Below are 23495 nucleotides of genomic sequence, written 5' to 3'. Positions count from 1 at the left end.
GTGTAATTTACACTCCTTTTCCACTCACACTGACTGCCAGATTGGTGGCAGGTCCACTTAACCTTCACAGCAGCCATATAACTTACACCAGCATTATGTCACCACTGAATTTGGCCCTGAGAGTAGAACTCTCTTTGACTGTGTCTGGCTCAGAGTTGCAGCAGTGACATGCCTGGGGGATTAACAGGGCCAAGATCACGAGGGAATGAAAAGCAGGGGTGCATTGCCTATGGGCCCGTCTCTGTTTGGCCATTCCAACCCTGCCACAGGAAAAGGAGAGCCACACACCTCGACTGCCTTAGCCGAGAGAGATCTCTCGGCATATCTGAGGCCACCAGCACTGGTAACAAATGAGTGCCTGCATCTAGAGCAGGGGTCGGCAACCTTTCAGAAGTGGTGTGCCGAGTCTTCATTTATTCACTCTAAGGTTTTGCATGCCAGTAATACATTTTAATGTTTTTAGGTGGTCTCTTTCTATAAGTCTATAATATATAACTAAACGATTGTTGTATGTAAAGTAAATAAAATGTTTAAAATGTTTAAGAAGCTTCATTTAAAATTAAATTAAAATGCAGAGCCCCCTGGACCAGTGGCCAGGACCCAGGCAGTGTGAGTGCCACTGAAAATCAGCTCACGTGCCGCCTTCAGCACGCGTGCCATAGGTTGCCTACCCCTGATCTAGAGCCTGCTGGGCGCTGGGTCAGGATGACAGCACAAGGTTCCTTTCATAATATAATCCCACACATGCTTTGTAAAGGCAGAGCTGTTGCAGAGTGTGTTGCTCTGTAGCAGTGTTAATATCATAGATGGTTCTTAATGGAAGCTGGAAACTCGGTTAAGGTTCCAACACCTCGTTTCTGACTCACTTCCCCATCTATTTTTTAATCTACAAGCAGGAGACCCCCACCAGCTGTGACACAAAATACCAGTCTGTGGTGTTGGGTGTGTTCTTCAGCTGTATGTTTCTATAGCCTACATGTACCCTTCAGCCTAGATCATGAGTAGGGGCATTTCTACTGTGGTTCAGGAGGCTGTCAAAGCGGTCTGTCTGTGAGATCTGGACCCCAGGCTGGAAAGGGTCCCCAGATCTGGCAGTGCAGACCTGAAGGCTGCTAGAGAGCCCATCCCTGCTGCCATGTACCAAGCAGGACTCAGACTGAGTGGGCAGAAGAGTATGCGACGGAGCTACAAGGTGGCTTGCCATCCCCCAGGTGACTTGGTGTGAGAGCTGAGTGAAGGGGATTTAGGGCAGAATCAGGTGCTGCCAAGCAGACAGGAGCGCCACCAGCCTTTTTGGCGCCCTAGGCGGCGGAAGGTCCTGCCCCTGAAATGCTGCCCCTGACAGAAGCGGCAGAAGGTCTTGCCCCCGAAATACCAGTGACGACCGGGGCAGCCGAAGATCCGGCCGCTGCGGTCGCCGCCCCCCCAAATGTCAGCACCCTAAGCGATTGCCTAGGTTGCCTAATGGGTTGCACCGGCCCTGCAAGCAGAGCCCTACAGACAGCAGCTCCTGTCTCCAGCCATGGGGAGAGGAGTAGAAGTAAAACCCCTGCTCGGTATATGAAGTGCTCTGGATATGCTTCTGTGTATGTAGAGTGGGTGGGGTAAAGTTGGATTTCTGTCTGGAATGTGAAAGATGGCGTCTCCCATCCCTATGAGCAGGGTGATCAGGTCAGGTGTAATGGGGCTGCTAGTACATTTCTTGGGTGTGTAGTCTGCTCTCTAGCCCTAAGTGGGACAGCAGCTGAGGGAGGGGATGGTCTCCAGATCGCAGGTGAGGGATAAATGCAAGATGATGCAGTCTCTGACTGGGAGCAGGTGGGTGGGCTGGAGGGTGACTGATGAACCTCTGGCCTGTCTGGGGGGAGCCAGTGCAGAGGGAGGGTAGGCATGGCATTGGGAAAAGGTCCATGCTGCCAATGGGGACGGATGAGGGGGCAGCATTAAGTGGCTCTGGTTTGGAGGTGGAGGAGAGGATAACGTTAAGGTTGGTTTGGAAGTATGGAAGTTTCACTGAAAATCTTCTGTATTAATTGTGTTTAGTCAGACATTGAGCCATTCTGTCAGTGCTATTCTAAGGGGGGATGTATTATCAGCCAGAGCTCAGCCTTAGCCAGGATTGTTTGGTAATTTCCTTAGCTTTTAATAAAGCAGAAAAAATGTGTTTTTCATGCTTCTTTCATAACTCAGACTGGCTGAGCAGCTCTTGCATAACTGCAGCGAGTCCTGCATTTCAGCAGTGGGTTTGGGAGAGCTGCGGGCTCGGATTGCACACAGCATCTCTAGCTGGCAGTGTTTACACCTTCCATGGAGCACATATGGCTCTCCTCACCATCAAACCCCCTCCCCCAGCTGCACTGGTGGACCTTCCAGGAAGCCCTGGACCCAGGTTTGAGTAGCTTGGCTTAATGGAAACATATCTGGGCTTCCCTGAAATCATTAGCTTTGTACACTCAGCCACTAGAGGGCTCAATCCAAAGCCCATTGAAATCAGTGGGAGTCTCTTTGCTGGATTGGGCCCAGAAATTGAAGCCGTGGGGAATGCTTCATTTCAGGCCTCCCTAAAGTTACAAGCTCTGCTGGCATAGTACTCAGGGGCTCCGCACTTCATGGTACAGCTCAGCTTTTAAATAACTAGAAAAGTTTTCACAGGGCTCAGAATCCAGGGCCCCTGTGGGAAACGCTGAGGAGGCTCCTCCTTGACATTTCGCTCTGCTCATTGCAAGCAGAACACATGAGGCTCTGAGAGTGGGCAGGCAAACCTGGCACCCCTGAATGAGCGTGGCCTTGGGGAATGCATCCCAGGAAATGTTTGTGATGTCTGATGACAAACCGCTTGGGCGTTCGTTCAAACCAGGTCTTAAATCAAAATAAATCATATGGTGTATGGAAAACTGAACTAAAATTACAGAGCTAGGATTTTAAATGTTCTGGGGTTTCCCAGTCCTGCTGGCAGCCGAGGGGGTTCTGAGGGCCATGTGTGAGCAGCAGTCAATTCAGCAGCCAGTCAGCTACAGTCACGCAGGGAGAGCTGTGCGGCTGGTTTAGTGAGCAGCCTGCTTTGTCTCTGGTTTTTGGAGTTCCGGTGTGCTGTTGTTCTGAATTTTAAATAATAAAGTAGGGTTAGATTGCAACCACCCAGGAGGTAGGTAAGTGTGTGTGTGTGTGTACACACTAGGAACATAACAACCCTTCCTCACTCTTGGTGGGGAAGATGGGGCAGGCTGGGCCTAAGGCCAAAGCATCTGACACCATGTTTCCCTTGACTTAAGGAAGCAGAAGTCCAGCTTCCTGTGCTGGGCTTCAGTGATGTCCTGCAGCTGCCTGCCCTGGTCCCCAGCACACTGCAAAGCCAGGAGCGTGATTGACAGTGAAGTGTGCATGTCGCAGGGGGGCTGGGTTCTGGGATTGTATCTGAAGTTGTTTCTCTTGGACTCTGTAACATTCCTGCCTTTTGAACTCTAGTGGGGTCAGGAGCCACTGCCACGGGAAGCCACTGTCCCCATAGGATGAAATCAGAGATGAGTAGTCCATCTCCATCTGCCTCCTTGGCCATAGGCATGAAGGCCCAGATCCTCAAAGGTATTTAGGCGGGGGGGACGGAGGGGAGGGCTTAAGTACTTTTGAGGATCTGGGCTGAAGCTCTTACCACCACATGTCTTCTAAGAGGGGGATGTGAAGATTCTCTCCTCTGCTCCCTCCCCGCCGCAGAGGAGAACGAAGTACCAGAGCATCTAGTTCCTGCTACTGCTAGGGGGCAGGGCCGCTACTGCTAGGGGATCTGGGGTCTTTGGCAGCAGGGGGCCCCCACTGCCGAATTGCTGCCGAAGACCCGGCACTTTGGCGGTGCGTCCCGGGGTGGAAGGACCCCCCACTGCGGGTCTTCGAGGCACTTCGGCGGCGGGTCCCAGGCCAGAAGGACCCCCCGCCGCGGGTCTTTGGGGCACTTCGGCGGCGGGTCCTGGGGCAGAAGGACCACCCGCTGCCGAATTGCTGCAAAAGACCCGGAGCAGAAGAAGCTCTGGGGGCCTGGGCCCTGTGAGAGTTTTCTGGGGCCCCCGGAGTGAGTGAAGGATCCCGCTCCAGGGGCCCTGAAAAACTCTCGTGGGGGCCCCTGCGGGGCCCAGGGCCTGGGGCAAATTGCCCCCCCCTCTGGGTGGCCCTGCTAGGGGGTTCCTGTAACATTGAGGCTGGAAGGTGGAAGAGAAGGCCCAGACACATGGGGTGTCAGCCCCAGGGCACTGTGACAGGGGAGCTCTGCTTTCAGGGCTCTCAATATGTAGCTGAGGAGCACTGGCCTTTACTCTGCTGTACTTCAGAGCTGGGGCTGGCTGTGGATGGTCTCCTCACCAGGTGACTGCCTGAATGCCTTCACCTGCTGCCACTTTATCTCCTTCCAGACGAAGAGGAGGAGCTGAATGAGGACACAGTGGAGAAGATAGTGAGATGTATCATTCAGAATGAAGGTGGGTGTTTCCTGGCTCCAGCTTGGGGGGCTTTCCCAAGCACCTGGCTCCCTCATGCATTTTCTGTTTCTTCTCTTTGCCAGCAAATGTGGAGGCCCTGAAGGAGATGCTTGGGGATGGTGAAGGGGATGTGCCAGTGCCCATGCTCAGGTGAGGCATGCATCCACCATTCTGTGACTCTTGTAAGGTGTGCAGGAGTCGACTGGGTGCAGCATAGAAGCTCTTTCTGCTCTAGCAGCCCCTGCTGGCAGCTGGAGTGCTGTGGTGATCTGCCTCTTCTCACGCCTCGGCCCTCCGGCCAGTTTACGAATAGCCCCACCCGCCTGTGTAGCAGGAAGTCCCACACTACAGAAGTCCAATGTCCTTACATCAGGTCTTTCGCCCCAATTCTGGGCCCTATGCTCCTTACGTCTTCTTATCTCAGGTCTCTCAAAAGTCCTTATCCCCTTATGTCATGAGGCTTCACACCACCTTCCCTGGTGACTGTCAGGGAAACCAGGCCTGCTCTATATGCTGAGTTGCAGCCCAGAGACCTATAACCAGCAGCCCAGATCTGCTCCATCAACCTCTCTACGTTCACCCTTCTTTCAGGGCCAGGACTCACAAGCCCCTCCCCTGGAATCCACCAATAAATCCCAAACCAAAACCAACCTCTGCCCTCTATGAGCTTCACCTTTCATCCTTCTCCTTCCCTTGCACTGCTCCTCCACTAAACACCTCCCAGGGCTCTCTCCCCCAGACCCTGACCTTTTACCAGGGTTCACCGCCACAGCCTGCTCCACCCTGCTGGCCGCTCCGTGTCTCTCCTGGCCTCTTGCCAGACTTCTCCACTCAGGACAGGATCCCCGGGCCAGTTCTCTCCCAGGCTTCCTTCTGGTCCCCGCCAGTCTCTGATCTCTCTACTGCCAAGAGAGGGACTACGGAGTTTCTCTCTGAAGCCCCTTTCTGCCCCAGACTTCCTCTCTTTAAACTTAGCAGCCAGCTCCTCCCACTGAGAATCATCCTTAACTGAGCCTGTTGTTCCCTCCTGGTGTAACCTGATGAGCTAATTGGCCTTTCCAGCTCCAGTTAACTCTTTCAGAGTCCATCACACAAAGATCCTAGGGATCAGCAGTGACATGGGAGGCACTCCATTCTGAGGCCCTCTGAGTTCGCTCCAGCTCCTTGGCTAGTCCCACTCAGACTCAGTGCCTGACTGGAAAATATCTTGCCACTGATGAGGCAAGATTGAGGAGAGATTGAGGCCTTATGGCTGAGCCGTGGAGGAGCCAGATATTCTAGTATATGGGGGCCTCATTTCTTTGACTCCATGTGGATGCTGCCCTGCTGGCAGGCTGGCGCATGCCTTCCCTGCCTCCGTCCTGTTACCCTTATGCTGTGAGATAAAGGGGCATTTCCTCAAGAGCTGCTGCCTCTCAGAGTACAATGACCTGAAGCCAGGCTGAAGTGAGGGGTGGAGTCCCCCAGGCGAAAGGAACTGACTGTCTCTTTGTTTGCTCTTACTGCAGCCTTTGTCCACATCGTAACAGCCAGGATGGGGGCCTACCACATCACCACACAGTGCACCTGGGCTCCACGCACGCACCATGCATTCACTGCAGCAAGAGGAAGAGACCCCCACTGCACCGCCAAGGCAGATCCAAGGATGGCAAAGGCAAGATGCATCCAAGAGAGACCACGGTCTTCTCCGTGGGCAGGTACTTGGGGAGACTGACCACCACATGTCTGTCTGCACTGGTGCTGTAGCCAGGTTGGCCCTAGGTTCTGAAAGAGACAAGGGGGGTGAAGTAATATGTTTTATTGGACCAACTTCTGTTGGTGGAAGGTGTGTAGCTCGAAAGCGTGTTCCTTCAACCAATAGAAGCTGATCCAATAAAAGATGTTCCCTCCTGCACTGTGTCTCCACCACATTTCTGTCAGCCTTAGCAGTTATTGTTTGTGACGCTCTCCTCAGGGAGCCCAGAACCGTAAGCATCTGTGTTACTTCTCTGCCTTAGGAAGGGAGAGCTTTGCTGGTGCTTGAACTGTGTGTCACCCCCCGCCATGCCGGCCTGGCTTACCACATGCTCCTTGCAACCCTGCTAGTCGAAGCCTCGCCTTGCAGTATCAGTCAGTGAACCCCAGCTTCTGAGTTCCCCAGTGACATCCCAAGCAGCGACCAGTCCCTCTCACTGGGCACTCACAGAAATGATAAGCTTCACTGCCTGCAAAGAGACAGTACACTCCACTAGCCGGTTAGCCCAGCCGTGGACACCCACTTCATCTTAATCCACAGCACGGAGGCAGTTTATAGTAAAACTAAGAATAAGTTTATTAATAAAGAGCAGAGATTTAAGTGATACTAAGCAAGAGAAAAGAACAGGTCTGGTTACAAACAAAAAAATCTTTCTGGTGACTACAGCTTAACTTTAGCAAGCTATAATATTTTCCTAAGCAGGTTTCTCATTTCCATCAAACTGTCAGCACCTCCTGGCCCTGAGGCAGGAGGCTCCACCTTTCACAGGATCAGAAGGTTCTGACCCCTTTGTTCTCTAAGTCAGCGTTTCTCAAACTGGTACTCCAGGGTCCGCGGGCCCCACTGATCAACTTCTCCCCGTCCCTCCCAGTGCCTCCTGCATGCCGGGAAACAGCTGTTCCGTGGCGTGTAGGAGGTGCTGGGAGAGAGGGGGAGGAGCGGGGATGAGATGCACTCGGGAGAGGGGTGCGATCAGGGAAGTGGGGGAAAGCTGGGGAAGAGGAGGGGCAGGGGCAGGAAGAGTCAGGGTGGGAGTATGGGGGAAGGGGTGGAGTGGGGGCAGGACCTGGGGCTGAGTGGGGGGATTTGGGGGGGTTCCCAAAAATTTTTAAATCAAAATGGGGGTCCTTGGGTTGCTAAAGTTTGAGAACCGCTGCTCTAAGTGATGGGTAACTAATGGCTTCTCTCCACTGCTTTTTATCGTCCACAAAACCTTTGCAATATATTCCTTCCAAGTGCACAGCCCAGACAGAGTGCTTCTCCCCCGCTGGCATGCAGACGCTATGCTGTCCTCCTCATCCCCTGCCCAATTTGCTTTTCTGATTGGCTCAATCACTTTGTTTCCCTGAGCCATCAATGCATTTCCATTGCCCTTTGCTTGTAATCAGATCATGCCACCAGGTAAATCTACCTCCCTTTCCCAAGGGCAGGCTTGTTTAGCAGCTGCCTCCAGGACATATTTTAAGAAGCTATTTCCAGTCCACGTACACAGCTCTTTATCCACAGTTTGTCCATGCATCACGCACTGAGCGCCGGCACCAGCAGGTCATGCGATTTTACACGATACCACTGGCGGTACTGTTTGGATACAAGGGTTTGTTCAAGGGTGGTTGGTTTGAATAATTTTTGATGGTGCCCAGAATGGGGCCAAGTCCTGCCACACCACACCTGCCTTGTAAGCCAATATATAATTTTTAAAATAATGTAAAAATGAGGGCTCTAGGGTGGGGCTGGTGATGAGGGGTTTGGGAGGGGCTCAGGCAGAGGGTTGGGGTGCAGGGGAGAGAGCTGTGGGGCTGGGGATGAGAGGTTCATGGTACAGGAGAGGGATCAGGGCTGGGGCAGAGGGTTGGGGTGCAGGGGGGTGAGAGGTCTAGCTGGGGATGTGGGCTCTGGGATGGGGAGTTTGGGGTGGTCAGTCTGCCCCGGGACTGGGGCCAAAGAGGAGGACTCCCCCCAGCCCTCTCCCCACCGGCAGCAGTGAGCTCTGAGGGAGGGGCCTCCCTTTCCCCACTAGCAGCACACTCACCTCACACCACTGTCACTGCATGTGATCCTAAGGCCCCTCTCAGGTCCAGGAAACACCTACTTTTGGTGGGTGCCAGGGTGGGTGGGGGCTTCCATCATGTGTGTGCCTCCTACCCTGCTGCTGCCCCTCACTGTAGCCTCACTGGGGGTGGGGGATGGGGCTGCCTCTCACGCAGCGTGGGGCAGGAGTCATGACTGCGGGCGGGGAGCCCCCTGTGCTGGTGGAGGGTCTCGCCGGAAAAGGGAAGGGTCCAAGGTGGAAGGGCAGGGTCAGAGTTGATGCTGGGAGCCGGCAGAGCGGAACGCAGTGCAGAGCTGCAGGGGGCAGCCGCCCACTTGAGGCAGGAACATTCCGGGGCCCAGGGGAGGCACACGGGGGCAGCAGGTGGGGGCCGGGGAGAGACCCAGCTCCAACCATTGGTGGAGCTGGGGCCCTGGGCCCTGAATATTGCTGGAGCCTGGGCACCACGGGCCCATATAACTCACCGCCCCTGGATATATCCTGTGGCAGTTGGAGTAAAGGGGCTCATAGGGCTCACAGTGGAAAGGGAGAAAAGAGGGGTCTTGGGGAGTCTCTCTCCTGCCCCCTTACTCCTCCCCTCTTAGTTAATGCAGCCCAACAGGTTCCTGGCAACATGAGCATTAGGGGGCCCCCCACTTAATGGCTCCACACCACAGCACTGTGTCTATGCAGAGAGAGGGGTGTCCATCCATGGCAACACTGGCCTCTTACATTAATATCAATTTGAGGAAAGAGAGAGGACAGGGTCTCACCCAAAGTCACCCCATGAGCCAATAACAGAGCAAGATCAGAGCCCAGGTCTCCTTGCTCCCAGGCAAGTGCCCCTACCCCATGCCTCTTTACAGTCCATATTGGCAGAGAGAGAAAGCTTCGCCTGTGCCAGGTGACTACTTGCCTTCCATAAAAAACCAAAGGGAAGCCGATCCCGGTGTCCTCTCCCCCTAGGGAAAGTAGGCAGTTCCCACTTCCCTAGCTTGGCTCTGCTGGCCGAGTGATGCATGCTCGCCGATAGTCAGCACAGTGCCCTTTGCTCACAGGCCCAGTGACCCAGTGTTATGCAGACAAAACTACACAGGATCTTTTCAGGGGGCAAGACAAAGATGCCACATTTATTATGATAACACAATTTGATTTATGACCAATAACTAATACCTATACACACACGCAAATATTCTGCAGCTGCTGCATAGTTACCAGTCCTGAATGTAGCTTGAGTTCGTGGCTTGATTTTGCAGCTTGGGTTCGTAGCTTGTGGCAGCTAACTGGCCAGGAAAGCTGGGCACAAGGAAGGGCTGGGTCTCTGTTGGGCATGCACCGATGCCCTTCCATGTTGGCAGCAGAATGTTACCCTTCAAGGTCTTCCATCTCACCCATCCTTTTTGTAGGCTTTAGTTTGAATCCAGAGTCTATAGGTCTTGCTGTGTCACGCTGCCTCTGGGTTTGGTGATTGATCACCCGTCAGTTGCAGGCCTGACTTTCAGCCTCGGACCTGGCTTTGATCTTCCTTCTATTGTACCTTTTGTTCTTTTCTTTTTAGGGTGGACTCTTCTTACTTTAAAAACAGCAAAGAGTCCTGTGGCACCTTATAAACTAACACACGTATTGGAGCATGAGCTTTCGTAGGTGAATACCCACTTCGTCAGATGCACTTCTTACTTTGTTAGGGCTGTTGTCTGCATCTTCAGCTGTTGGTGTTTGAACTCTATTTCATCAGGAGAGGCTGGTGCTGGAGGTTGATTCTATCATCCATACATACTTCATTCATACATCTAACCTAAACTAATAAGATTACAGCAGGGTTTGCAGCAGCAAGCTTTTACAAAATGGAGTAAGCCTTTTAAAATGGGGTTTGAATTACAATATGGCAAACAGTGAACAGAAGTTACAATATAGACAAGTGTAGCAGATGGCAAACAGTGAACAGAAATTACTATGTAGGCAAGTGTAATGAATGGTGAACAGAAGTTACAATGCTGAAACAGTGCACATCTCAGTGATTTAAGCAGGAATTGGATTGACAGTGAAACTTACAAGAGCAAGTTGCTAAACAGCTATGGCTCTTAGCCAGTTATTGGGGTAACTGGTTTTATGAATGAATGTTGTTTCATTCCTAAAATATTACTTATGTAGTTACATTAATAAAGTGAACAATTAAAAACAATTTAATTCATCAGTTCTACACCAGCAGCAGGAGACCCCTGACACCATTGTTGGTGCCAGGGGTCTTCTGGGGTTGGGGGTGAAGGGACCTAAGGCAGGGCCTGAGGACAAGCTGCCAGCAGCCTCCAGTGACTCTTGCAAAAGGCAGAGTGGAGCAGCACTAATAAGTGGCTGAATGTGTCAAGGAAGGGGAGAAGAGTCTAATGCTCCAGAAGCCGAGCCAGACAGAGCAATGCACCATTTGGAAATCACGTGGGACTGTCCCATGCGTGTCAGTAGGAAAGTTAACTGGATGATCCTCATACCTACTGGTGTGAGGGATAAACAAATGGAGAGAGACACACGTCTTCTCCCTTGAGAGGGTATTCCCAACTGAAATGGTACCCTCTTTGGAGGATGATTTCAGGCTGGTCTCATCTTACACCAGGAGGTTAAAATGGGCGGCTGCTGTCTGTCAGCCTCTCTCAGAGCTTTGTGTCCAGCTAGCAGGACAAATATGACAGCATCAGCCATTCTGCAAAGCATGAAGGGAAATGTGTACAAAGAGGAGGATCAGGGTCAGAGAGGGTTGCATGTCCAAGGGGCAGGAGCAAGGAAATCGGGGTCAGGAGGAGTATGGTCAAGGGGCAGGAGCAAGGTGTGGGGGGTTCAGGATGTGCATAATGAAGGTGGGCGGCACCGTGATGGAGATAGGATGCTGTGGTGGTGTATGCACACCCCGTCCCCTTCTGGGGGGGATTGTGAGTATGCTGACACCGCAGTTAGTCTACCCAACTGTCCTGGGCCTCAACAGACAATGGCCAGAGTCAAAGCAGTGGCCCTTTGGTTCTGGGCTGCATTGTTACCCGCACAAAATTCTCTGTTACTCACACACACTAGGGGGCACCATCCTTTACCCAGTTCATAGGGCTCAAGGTGTAATCCTCTTAATTTAGACACCCCCCCTTACCCAATTCCTAGGGCTCAGGGTGTACTCTTTGTGGGTCTGCAGGACCTTTTACCAGTGAAAGAGCCTTACACAGTAATAGCCTTATCCTCTATTTATTAACAATTACCAAGCAGAATACACGTGCTAAGCATATAATGCTATACTCACCAATCCTGATCAGGCAGGTGGACTTTCCCTGATGACCAGGCAAGGTCAGTCTCATCTGGATTGTGGTTGCTGCACGTCACAGTCGGTCAGAGGATTCTTAGCAGCTTTGATCTGAGGCTGTGTGTTAGAGGTGAGTTTATCTTCTTCCAGGTCTTTCCTTCTTATTATTCTTCTGCTCCTTCTGCTGGTCTCCTTCTTGGCCCCCAGTTTATATAGTGAAACTTGAGTCCTGCTTAGCTATACCTTAACCAAACATTTTACTAAAATTTTACTAACCATGTAATAAAATTCTCTAACCTAATCATACCCCACCACCTTAATTAATTTACACCTAGCAAAATTAATTATGCAACAGACAGAAACAATCAAAGAACCAGACAGATCATACAGACAAACAATAGAGAAGTGAGGACCATAAAGATAAAACAAAGAAATGAGGATTTCACAACCACAATTGTTGAGAAGTGATTTCTTGCCGGACAGGATGCATCAAACTAACTTTTCTTTAACCATCTTAAGCTCTGTTTCTTTATCTGGTGATGGTGAGTGCTATTAGGACAGGACCGCCTTCTTAACAGCCCCATATTACGTGTTTTAATGTAATTTAGATGGAATGTGAGGATGTGACTTCCTGCTTCTCAGCTAATGGCTGCTGCTCACCTAATAAGGCTGCAGACAAAGGCTTTAGGCCTTACAATATGGCTCCAGGAAAAGGTCTTATCCGTACAGTCCCCTCTTTAATGATGCTTTTACCAAAGCCGTCATTACTATTCCAGGAGTCCAATACTCAGACCTGCTGAGCTTGGGCTTTCCTCCTGGGTGTAATTAACAAGGGCCTTATTTGACTTTGCATGCCAGCTTCCTGGATTCTTCAGATAGATCTCTTCATGCAGCAAGCCAAAGCTATTATGCTCACTAATAAAGCCAATTGGATTCCAATGATCACAGTGGGGTGAACCATTATATTTAGCATACTAGTTGCAGAAGGTGACCACCCTGTAGTGGGTTAGCAGTGACCTCTCCTCCTCTGGGTCAGTGGGAGGCCACTCCGCTTCACTATGTCGCAGGGCGTTGCTCATGGTTGGGGAATTAGCTGAGTCACTCTTGGCCTGTAGCTCTGGTCGGCAGTCTGGGTAAAGCAATAGGCAGTGAGGGTCTCTATCCCGCAATCAGGGCAGCGAAGGGTTGGTGGCTTGGACCTATATTCAGAGGCGAGTGGCAAATAAACAGTAAACTGAGCCCTTAGTCAGGGCGGGGCGGTACAGAGTCTGGGCCTCGGGTCAGCACTCAGGTCCGAGCCACAAAGCAACAGTTCAGAGCCCAGGCCCTTAGTTGGGGGGGGCAACAAATCCTCTGGGCTCAGGCTGAGGCAGAACCCCCGAACACAGTCTAGGGCAGGAGTAGAGCACCCAAACACAGTCTAGGAGAGCTCAGGCAGGGTCAGAGCACCCAAGGACAGTCTAGGGTAACTCAGGCAGGGTTAGAGCTGAGTGTCCTCGCTCGATGGACAGTAGGCAGATGCAGGCCTCCTGGCCTACAGATGGGAAGTCCTGTCACCCCAGGGGTGGGGTGGGGTGGTAGGGGGGGGATGCAGGCCTGCCCAACTTCATCGTGTCCCAGCCCAGGGCCCTAGTAGTGGTGGAGGGGTCCACCACTGGGTCAGTGGGGATCCTCCTACAACATGCTGACCTGGTCACAGGCCAGTTCTCAACTAGGCAGTTGTCTAGTTCCCCTGGACTACTTCCTAGCTCCCCCTCAGGGCGTAGCTGGGTCGGGAACGGGTCCTCTGCGTCTTCCGGGTAGAAGGCCAGCAGCAGTCCCAGCAACCCCTCCTCAGCTTGCTCAGTGTGTGGCTCTGGCAGCGTTGGCCAGTCCTCAGCACCACACGGCTCCGCAGCAGTCTCCCAGTTCAGGAGCAGGCAGGAAGCGTCTGGCTCCTTCAGCCACTGCCGCCCAACTGAGCTTGCAGACCCGCCTTTTGCATATCCTGCCCCGCCCACTGACTTCCGGTGGGAGGGGTGAGTACGGCATGGCTCCACCTACCAGGGCTCTGCAAGTGGTCCCTCCTTCTCTGGGTCCGTGGGAGGCCACTCCGCCTCATTACACACCCTAATAGTGTTTCCCACCAGGAGTGATGTCCTGCATCTGCAATAGTTTTCAGTACCTGAGTGATTTCTGTATTATCATGTTGTACTTCAATACCTATTTGTTCTCCTGTCTGTGCAATATCTTGTAAATGCAAATGTAACAATTTTCTTATCATGGTCATAGTATTCAAAATCACAACTTTTAATCTTTGTAATATTGCAAAAACATCTATTAACTAAATGTGTCATAAAATACAATTCCTTATCTTCTACTACTACCATTGGACAATGACTTCTAACACAAACACATCTCCTTCCTGCATATACAACAGCTGACTTTTGTTCAGTGAATATATCAAACATACATCTTCGGGTTCTTTTGTCTTTAACATAGAAACATTCATCTCTTTCTTGTAAATTTTGATCATCACACACATATCCCAAATTTTCATGGGCTACACACTGAAACATGTTAGTGTTTTTCCATTGTTGGTTTTCTTTATATGCCCAGAAGCGGTGATCAGCGGAATACATAACCAAATTTTTTGTTAACTGGAATCCCACAGGTACCACTGGATATATACTAGTAGTGAGACCAGGGTGTACAGTTACTGCATATGCTTCTAAAACCATTTGATCTTTATTTAGGGTAAAATTTACCAATTTCCACCATGCCATTAATTGTCTTTCCCCTTCTGTAACATTTTCCCATAACAACTTTTTTATTTCCAAAGGCAAATTTCCTTGTATGCCTTCCCAGATTATTTGAATGACCAATTGCTGACTTATTTCCTGGGCATCTGTACAGGTTAATGCTAGGGACACATTTTCTTGTATTGATTCCATAGTTCCTTCTAAAAGTAACAAATCCTTGTCACCTTGCTGTTACTATACTGGCAGTATTTTAGAAAATAATTATTTCCCCGTTCCTAATTTTGATAAGGATACACTGATGGGTTTTCCCAATTCTTGTATTTCAGCTATAACATAACTTACTTTGTTTGCCATTACTTCTGTGTTAGTAGCATCCAGTATTCCAACTCCTAATCCAGTTCCACCCAAAACAGTTTCCAATATTCCCCTTGGAGTTCTTTTCCGTATGGATTTTTCAATGTACCATAATTTTAACAATGCTGCCCACCCCTTATAGAGCGTTTGTACATATGGGGCACATTGGGGTATGACCTTGGACACATTTAACCCAGTGGGGTCCAGCTCAATTTGCTTTAGAGATTGTATTGGTGATATAATAACTTGTTTCCTATGATCCAATTTTACCACATGTGGTTCATTTAATAGATGTCTTTTTGATTTTTTTATATCAGGTTCAGTGGCAATTATTTTAAAATTTAATTTTGCTCAGATGTTTTGCAATACATATTCACTTAGTTGGGCAGGGATATTATGAAAATTAGTCAGACACTGATACCATAATTGAACTTTAGGTTGTTTTTTAGTACATTCACTGGGTTTCTTTAATCCATTCTGGGGGTCCCATTTCACCTATATCTCAGCTATCTACCTGAAAAGGTGCATTGGTGCAGTTTCCTGATATTTGCAATTGTTGTCCTGAGGAAATAGTCAGTGTGCTGGGCCTTGATTCCCAGATTTGAAGCAGGTGAGACTTAAACCCCATTAACATCCTAATATCAGTGTCCCCTCCTGTCTGCCAAGCAAACCCTAGGACCTTCAGTATCCCACATTTTGGGGTTAATACAGGGATCCTAAGAGGATTCACCCCTTCTTGTTCCTGTGAGTTTAAGACAGTTAATATTGTATATTGTGGCTCTTGGTCCTATACAATTTCCCATCAAAGTGTTGGAGTATCCAGTCATTAATGACAACCTAGATTGGAATGGGGCTTCTGGTGATAGCCTACCAGACATTATGTTATAGTAATGGGCAAACCTCTCTTCCCAACACAAGCAACAGCTGGTGTGATTGAATACTGATGGATCAATCCAACATTGTACCATCATCCAGAAATCATTTCTCCATACATTTACTGCATGAATGTCTACAGACCAGCAAATTGGTTTGCTAACAGACAAATAACATGTAACATAACACACATACACACACAGTCATGACAGCAGCTTCTTAATCATGAGATCCAGGTTACTTGTGTTCTTCTGAACTCTGAAAGCCCCTTGGTGGGGCTAATTGGAGGTTACTGCTTGAAATCCTCTTTCTGTCGTTTAACCTGTGACAAATGGAACATTTTAACTTTGGCTAGTTTAGCCTTTTTGACCAGATTTCTACCTGGTATACTGTTGGGCTGGCCTTTTCCACAACGTTTGCTGGGTCTTCCCATTTCATTCCCAAAGAATTATCTTGTTCTTCAAATTTCTGATACAGCACTTGATCTCCAACCTCCCATTCAACAGGCTTCTTTACCCAGACCTGCCTTTGATCCATCTTTTTTATGTTAACACCCAATTGTTCTGCTATTTTCTTGTGGATGTCTGTTAATGCCTCTTCGGGGTGCCACTCATCTGGAATATCTACATTGAGCCACCACTGTTGGGGTGTTCTCATGTCCCTTCCTGTCATTGCTACGAAGGGAGTATAACCATGACTTGCTGGGACCGACCTTAAGGCCATTAGAATCATAAGCAGTTTTTCATCCCAATCTTTTCCATTTTTCTTTTACTATTTTTCTTAGAGCATCCTTTAGAGTGCAGTTAGTTTGTTCCGCTTGTCCTGAGGATTGGAGGCATCCTGCAATGTAACCTTTGCTTAATGCTGAGTATTTTACACAGTTTCTGCATAGTTTCCCCAATGAAGTGTGGGCCTTGGTCCGAATCTATTTCCTTGAGCAGTCCCCATTTTAGTCCTGAGCTTTCTGTTGGGTAAGTCCTGATTTCACTGGCCCCTCCACCTTTTTATACTCTGGCAGGGGACACTCATGCTCCTGCCCTTGCACTACAAGGCCACATGGTACGGGGTGTAGTACCTTTCCCTCTTCTACTGTTGTCCCTTGATTTACAAGGGCCAGAGTCCATTGTGCCAACCTAGGATTAGATACCTGCCCCTCCTGCACTTTTCTTGATATGTATTTCAATGGGGAATGTACTATTTGTACTATGACTAATGACTTTGGACCCTCCAATTATATACTCCCAATGCTGCAAGGCCCACACTAAGGCCCAGCACTCTTTCTCACAGGGGGTAAAATTTTGCTCGATGTAATTCAGTGTTTTGGACGCATAGGCCACAATTTGTAATTTCCCTGTGCTTTGCTTCTGTAATACCGCTGCTCCCAGCACTACATCAGTACTAGCCTGTTGCAGGATGAATGGTTCTCCCACCTTTGGATATGCTAAGGCCTGGGCCAAGTCCTGTTTCAGGGTCAGTAATGCCTTTGCTTGATCAGGCCCCCCACTCCCATTGCTGCCCTTTCTTTAGGAGAAAATACCGTGGGCGATTCTTGTCAGCAGACATTTCAGTAAAATCTCTTGAGAAGTTTAGGGTTCCCAAAAGAGCTCTTAAGGATGCCATATCAGTAGGGGCAGGAAGTTTTCCAATCAGTTCTACCAGTTGTGGATCTAGGGTTCATTCTTCCTTTCCCAATATGATCCCTAAATATTTTACCTCTTGCTTTACCAGTTGGGCCTTGGCTCTGCTAGCCCTGAATCCGGTATCTTGGATGATTTGTAACATCAGTGATCCAACCAACCTCCTCCCTATTGTCCCCATGCACCAATATATCAACAGGAAATTACTCTCTTTTGGTCTTCAGGTGTCAATTTCCCCCACATCTTAACCATATGGGAGTGACAAATTGAGGGTGCATTAGGAAAACCCTGGGGGACTCTTGTGAAACAGAATTCTTGTCCCCTGTAAGTGAAACCAAATTTGTACCAAGACTCAAGCTGCAAGAGAATGGCAAAGAAGGCATTTGCTAAATCCATTGCTGAGCACCACTGTGCCCCAGCTTCTACTGCAGCAACTACTTCTTGGTACTTAGCCACTACCAGAGCTAGGAGCTAGGGGGAGGGATAGCTCAGGCCTGGTCCACACTAGGACTTTAATTCGAATTTAGCAGTGTTAATTCGAATTAACCGTGCACCCGTCCACACCAGGAAGCCATTTAATTCGACCTAGAGGGCTCTTTAGTTCGAATTCGGTACTCCACCCCGACGAGGGGAGTAGCGCTAAATTCGACATGGCTATGTCGAATTAGGCTAGGTGTGGATGCAAATCAAACTTACTAGCTCCAGGAGCTATCCCACAGTGCACCACTGTGTTGACGCTCTGGACAGCAGTCCGAGCTCAGATGTTCTGATCAGCCATACAGGAAAAGCCCCGGGAAAATTTGAATTCCTTTTCCTGTCTGGCCAGTTTGAATCTCATTTCCTGTGTGGACGTCGTGGCGAGCTCAGCAGCACTGGCAGCGATGCAGAGCTCTCCAGCAGAGGAGTCCATGCAATCTCAGAGTAGAAAGAGGGCCTCAGCATGGACTGACCGGGAAGTCTTGGATCTGATCGCTGTGTGGGGCGATGAGTCTGTGCTTTCGGAGCTGCGCTCCAAAAAACGGAATGCAAAGACCTACAAGAAGGTCTCCAAAGCCATGGCACTCAGAGGATACAGCCGGGATGCAACGCAGTGCCGCGTGAAAATCAAGGACCTGAGACAAGGCTACCAAAAAATCAAAGCGGCAAACGGACGCTCCGGAGCCCAGCCCCAGACATGCCGCTTCTACGAGGCACTGCATGCCATTCTCGGTGGGTCTGCCACCACTGCCCCACCAGTGACCGTGGACTCTGAGGATGGGATAGTGTCGAGGGGCAGTTTCTCGGCGATGTTCGCCGATGGGGAAGATGAGGAAGGGTTTGTGGAGGACGAGGCAGGCGACAGCGGTTACAATACTGCTTTCCCCGACAGCCAGGATCTCTTCATCACCCTCACAGAGATCCCCTACCAACCCTCCCCGGCCGTTAACCCGGACTCCGAATCAGGGGAAGGATCAGTCAGTAAGTGCTATAAACATGTAAACATTTATTTCTTAACAAAACAGGAATAAAAACTATATAAAAAGAAGGTCAATGCATATAGGTATCGAACAAAAATCCTCTTGGGACAGTTCAACGAAGCTCTCTGAGAGGTACTCGAAAAGCCTCCGCAGGAGGTTCCTGGGGAGAGGTGCCTTGTTGGGTGCTCCGTGGAAGCACTCTTCCGCGCCAGGCCATCAGGAGGTATAATGGGAGCATCGCCTCGACCAGCATGGCAGCATAGGGCCCTGGTCTGTGCAGGGATTCACACAGCATTCGCTCTCTGTTTGACCTGGAGACCCGCCTCAGGGTGATCTCGCTCGGCGACTGCTGCATCTAATTAGGGGAATTACTTTAATGTTACTATTGTGAATGCTTGACTTTTCCTTTGCATAACAATGACCGTCGTTTAACAGCCACGTGTTGTAGGCTGCAGAGGAAAAGCATACAGGGATCTTTCCCGGGGACAGCCGCGAGGGGCTGGAACAGGGTCAGACTTTATGCTTTCCAGATTGCCTGCAGCAGGAGGGCCCTGCTATCCATTAACTGTTAAGCAGCCTAAAGTTTCCGGCTTACCAGGCCTGGCTGCTACATGGATTCTGCTGTCCTGCCCCGCTTGTCCGATCTCCAGTGCAAGACCCCAGGCAATGAAAGCGAATGCCGAAAATTCGAACTTGTCCTGAGAGCACATGAGATTAGGTGCCCTGTATGGTCTTGTTCACAGAAACTGAGTAGACTGTGTTCAGTGTTCGCAAACATGTATCTTTGGAAGGAAATCACTTCCTTTTTCCCATCACACAGCTGCGGCTCTTTCCCGAACTGCCCCGGCATCCCCCTCACAGAGGCTGGCGCAGATTAGGCGGCGAAAGAAAAAGACTCGGGATGAGATGTTCTCTGAACTGATGGCCAGCTCCAGAGCCGAGGCAGCCCAGCAGAGCCAGTGGAGGGAGACCCTCTCTCAGCAGCAGCGCTCACACAGCGAATGGGAGGACAGGTGGCGGCAGGAAGACCAGCAGGCGACTCAAACGCTGCTTGGACTAATGAGGGAGCAAACGGACACGCTCCGGCGCCTTGTGGATGTTCTGCAGGACCGCAGGCAGGAGCAGAGAGCCCCCCTGAACTGTATCTGCAACCTCCCTCCCCCGCCACAAAGTCCTGTCCCCCCCCTCACCCAAAATCACAAGAAGGAGGGGCGCTAGGGGCCGTGAAAACTGTCACTCCACCCCAGCAGAGCGCTCATGTACCAAACAGCTCTCATTCCCTAAAGTATGAGAATTGCTTGCCTTCCTGGCTCACCCGATCCCAAATCCCAGTTTCATCCCCCAACTGTGTAGTTGAGTATTAAAAATAGTTTGCTGTTCATTACTGTTTCCGTCATGTTTCTTTGCAGAAGACTTTGTGTGAAGGGTGGGGGAGGGGTTTGTTAATTGCATAGGACAGCCACCATTAACAGGGTACAGACATGGGGGCAGGATCAACAGCAGGTCACACACAGAGTGCAGTCACTAGGCACCCGGGTCACTGTGCGAGGTGTCTGCTGCCCCAGGTCAGTCTGGGAGGTGTATGTTGCCCCAGGGTCCGAGCGCCTGGCATCCACAAATGGCAAGGCAGGCTGCCCTTACCATGCCCTTCCACCCTAGCCATGAACCTCTCCGATGCCTGAGCCCCAGCCAGAGCCATCATCCACCCACACCTACTCACCCTTCCCACACACCCCTCACCCCTTCCTGCAAACCCACCCCTTCCTGCACACCCTCCGGTAACCGTCCTCCCCACAGAGACCGCTGTAGGAGCAGGAGCCTGTCAGTCCTCAAGTGTAGAAGCGGTATGTACATCACTGCACACCGTACCCACCACAGTCTGCGTCCCTGTTGTAACCCTTGAACGAGAATTCGTTAGTAAAGAAAACTTTGTTAATTAAAAATGTTCCAATAACTTTATTTTTAAACGTCTGTTGGAAGGGGGGAAACCTGGTGAACGGGGTATGTAACCGCTGAAAAAAGACAATAGTAACTGAAACAGGGGCAGGTTCAGCTTCTCTGTAAAGAGACTGGACAGTCATAGGTTACCCTGCTCTCTGAGGAACCTAGCTTTCAAAGCCTCCCGGATGCACAGCGCTTCCCGCTGGGCTCTTCTAATCGCACGGGTGTCTGGCTGAGCGTAATCAGCAGCCAGGCGATTTGCCTCAACCTCCCATCCCACCATAAAGGTCTCCCCCTTGCTCTCACAGAGATTGTGGAGCACACAGCAAGCTGCAATAACAATGGGGATATTGGTTTCGCTGAGATCCGAGCGGGTGAGTAAGCTCCTCCATCTCCCCTTGAGACGTCCGAAAGCACACTCCACCACCATTCTGCACTTGCTCAGCCGGTAGTTGAAGAGCTCCTTGTCACTGTCCAGGGCGCCTGTATAGGGCTTCATGAGCCAGGGCATTAGCGGGTAGGCTGGGTCCCCGAGGATCACTGTAGGCATCTCCACATCCCCAACACTTACTTTGTGTTCCGGGAAGAAACTACCTTCCTGCAGGCGTCTAAGCAGACCAGAGTTCCTGAACACACGCGCGTCATGAACCTTGCCCGGCCACCCGACGTAGATGTTGGTAAAACGTCCCTTATGGTCCACCAGTGCTTGCAGCACCATTGAAAAGTAGCCCTTTCGGTTAATATACTGGCTGGCCTGGTGGGCCGGTCCCAGGATAGGGATGTGAGTGGCATCTATAGCCCCACCGCAGTTTGGGAATCCCATCGCGGCGAAGCCATCTATGACGACCTGGACGTTTCCCAGGGTCACCACCTTTGAGAGCAGTAGGTCAACGATTGCGTGGGCTACTTGCATCACAGCAACCCCCACGGTAGATTTGCCCACGCCAAAGTGGTTCGCTACTGACCGGTAGCTGTCTGGTGTTGCAAGTTTCCAGAGGGCTATGGCCACTCGTTTCTGCACACTCAGGGCTGCTCGCATCCGGGTGTCCTGGCGCTTCAGGGCAGGGGCCAGCAAGTCACAAAGTTCAAGGAAAGTGCCCTTACGCATCCTGAAGTTTCGCAGCCACTGTGATTCATCCCAGACTTGCAGCACTATGCGGTCCCACCAGTCCGTGCTTGTTTCCCGGGCCCAGAATCGCCGTCCCATAGCATGAACGTGACCCATTGCCACCATAATCTCCACAACGCGGCGTACCGTGCTTTGTGAGAGGTCTGTGCCACTCTCACACTTCACGTCCTCACCGCGCTGATGGAGCCTCCTCGCCCGATTTCTCAGCAGCTGACTGTGGAAGAGGTGTTCGATAAGGTGCGAGGAGTTGACAACGGCCATAAGTGCAGCGATGATCGCAGCGGGCTCCATGCTCGCAGTGCTGTGGCGTCCGCGCTGTCACTGACCAGAAAAGTGCGCGAACAGAGTTCCCGCCGGCGCTTTCAAGGAGAGAGGGCGGGAGTGACGGTTGAATGATGACAGTTACCCAAAACCACCCTCGACACATTTTTCCCCCAGAAGGCATTGGGGGCTCTACCCAGCATTCCAATGGGAAGCGGGGACTGCGGGAACTGTGGGATAGCTGCCCAGAATGCACCGCTTCCAATGTCGACGCTTGCCCCGTTAGTGTGGACTCACAAATTCGAATTAGTGTCCTTAGTGTGGATACACAAATTCTAATTCATCAGGTCGAATCCACAAATTCGACCTAAGTTAAATCGAACTACTCCTGTAGTGTAGACATACCCTCAGTGGTTTGCACATTGGCCTCCGTTTAAACCCAGGGTTGTGAGCCCAATCCTTGAGGGGGCCACTTAGGGATCTGGGGCAAAAATCAGTACTTGGTCCTGCTAGTGAAGGCAGGGGGTTGGACTCGACCCTTTGGGCTCCCTTCCAGTTCTATATATTATATTTTTACTGCATTTAAAGCTCTAAAATCCACTGGCATTCACCACGTCTTCCTATCCCCTTTCACTACAGGCCAAATCGGGGCATTATTAGTACTAGCCATTTGCATGATAACATCCTGTTCTAACAAACTTTCAGTGGTAGATTTTATTCCTTCCTCTGTCTCCTGAGGATACTTGTTTTGACGCTGTGGATGGGGGGTTAAGCCCTCAAATTAAAACCTCAGCATCAAATTTTCCCACACTCCAATTTATGTTGAGCCCATACCCCAGGAAACGTGTCCACCCATGTGCTCCCTTCTTCTGCTTGTCCTCCTTCTGGGGCCTTTACAGATGCACACTCATGTATAGCATTAACGGAGGGGGTGGATGTTTCTGCTGGTTCTTCACTATGTGCCCATAGGAATCCGTTGGCTAAATCCACAATGGTGGATCCTTCATTACTTCCTTCACCCAGTCAGGGGCAGTGGGTGAACCCCTGGCTTGGGGAGGCTAGCCCCCCGCCTTGTCCCTTCCGCCCAAGGCCCCATCCCTTCTGCGTGCACCGGAGCCCAGCCCCCACTGTGACCACTGGCCCCTGCCTAGTGCCCTCCCCGCCCCCCCACACACGGTGGCTGCTGGTTCCTGTCCCAGGCTAGTGTCCCCAGCCCCAGAGCATCAGAGCACCAGGCAGTGTGGCCCCAGCCCCCGCAGGCCGCACAGCCCGGCCCAATCCCTGGCCAGCATCCAGCCACCCCAGGCCAGACCACTGGGCCCAACCGCCGGCTGGCTGCCCCACTGCCCCTGAAGGTGCCCCCGGCCAAGCTGCCAGCTCCAGTGCTGGGCGGGTGGGCAGGCAGCGCAGTCAGAGCGGCCCCCATCCCCAGCACTGGGCAGGCAGCGAGGCCCCAGTGCTAGGGGGATGGGTGGCGTGGTGCGGCCCCAGGGGCAAACCGCAGCCCCCAGCCTGCCTTCCCTAGCCTCTGGCACAAAGGGAACAGTAGGCAGGATGGGGCCTGGAGGTGGTGCAAGCACTGGTGGAGCATAGGG

The 23495-nt window shown here is 51.0% G+C and overlaps 1 protein-coding gene across 2 annotated transcripts in view; it reads left to right on the top strand.

Moving 5' to 3' along the window:
- Positions 1 to 23495, top strand: part of RELL2 (RELT like 2) — a 77882-nt gene that overhangs the window by 4730 nt on the left and 49657 nt on the right. For both annotated transcript variants that reach the window (XM_045027155.1, XM_045027154.1), the window contains exons 3-5: positions 4401 to 4466; positions 4550 to 4616; positions 5975 to 6163. In XM_045027155.1, the coding sequence (XP_044883090.1) occupies positions 4401 to 4466; positions 4550 to 4616; positions 5975 to 6163 (322 nt within the window). The remainder of the gene's footprint in view (positions 1 to 4400; positions 4467 to 4549; positions 4617 to 5974; positions 6164 to 23495) is intronic.

The sequence above is a fragment of the Mauremys mutica genome, chromosome 8 (assembly GCF_020497125.1).
Source record: "Mauremys mutica isolate MM-2020 ecotype Southern chromosome 8, ASM2049712v1, whole genome shotgun sequence".
Lineage (NCBI taxonomy): Eukaryota > Metazoa > Chordata > Testudines > Geoemydidae > Mauremys > Mauremys mutica.
Note: the sequence above shows the minus strand (reverse complement) of the source record. Positions and strands in the feature narration are given on the sequence as shown.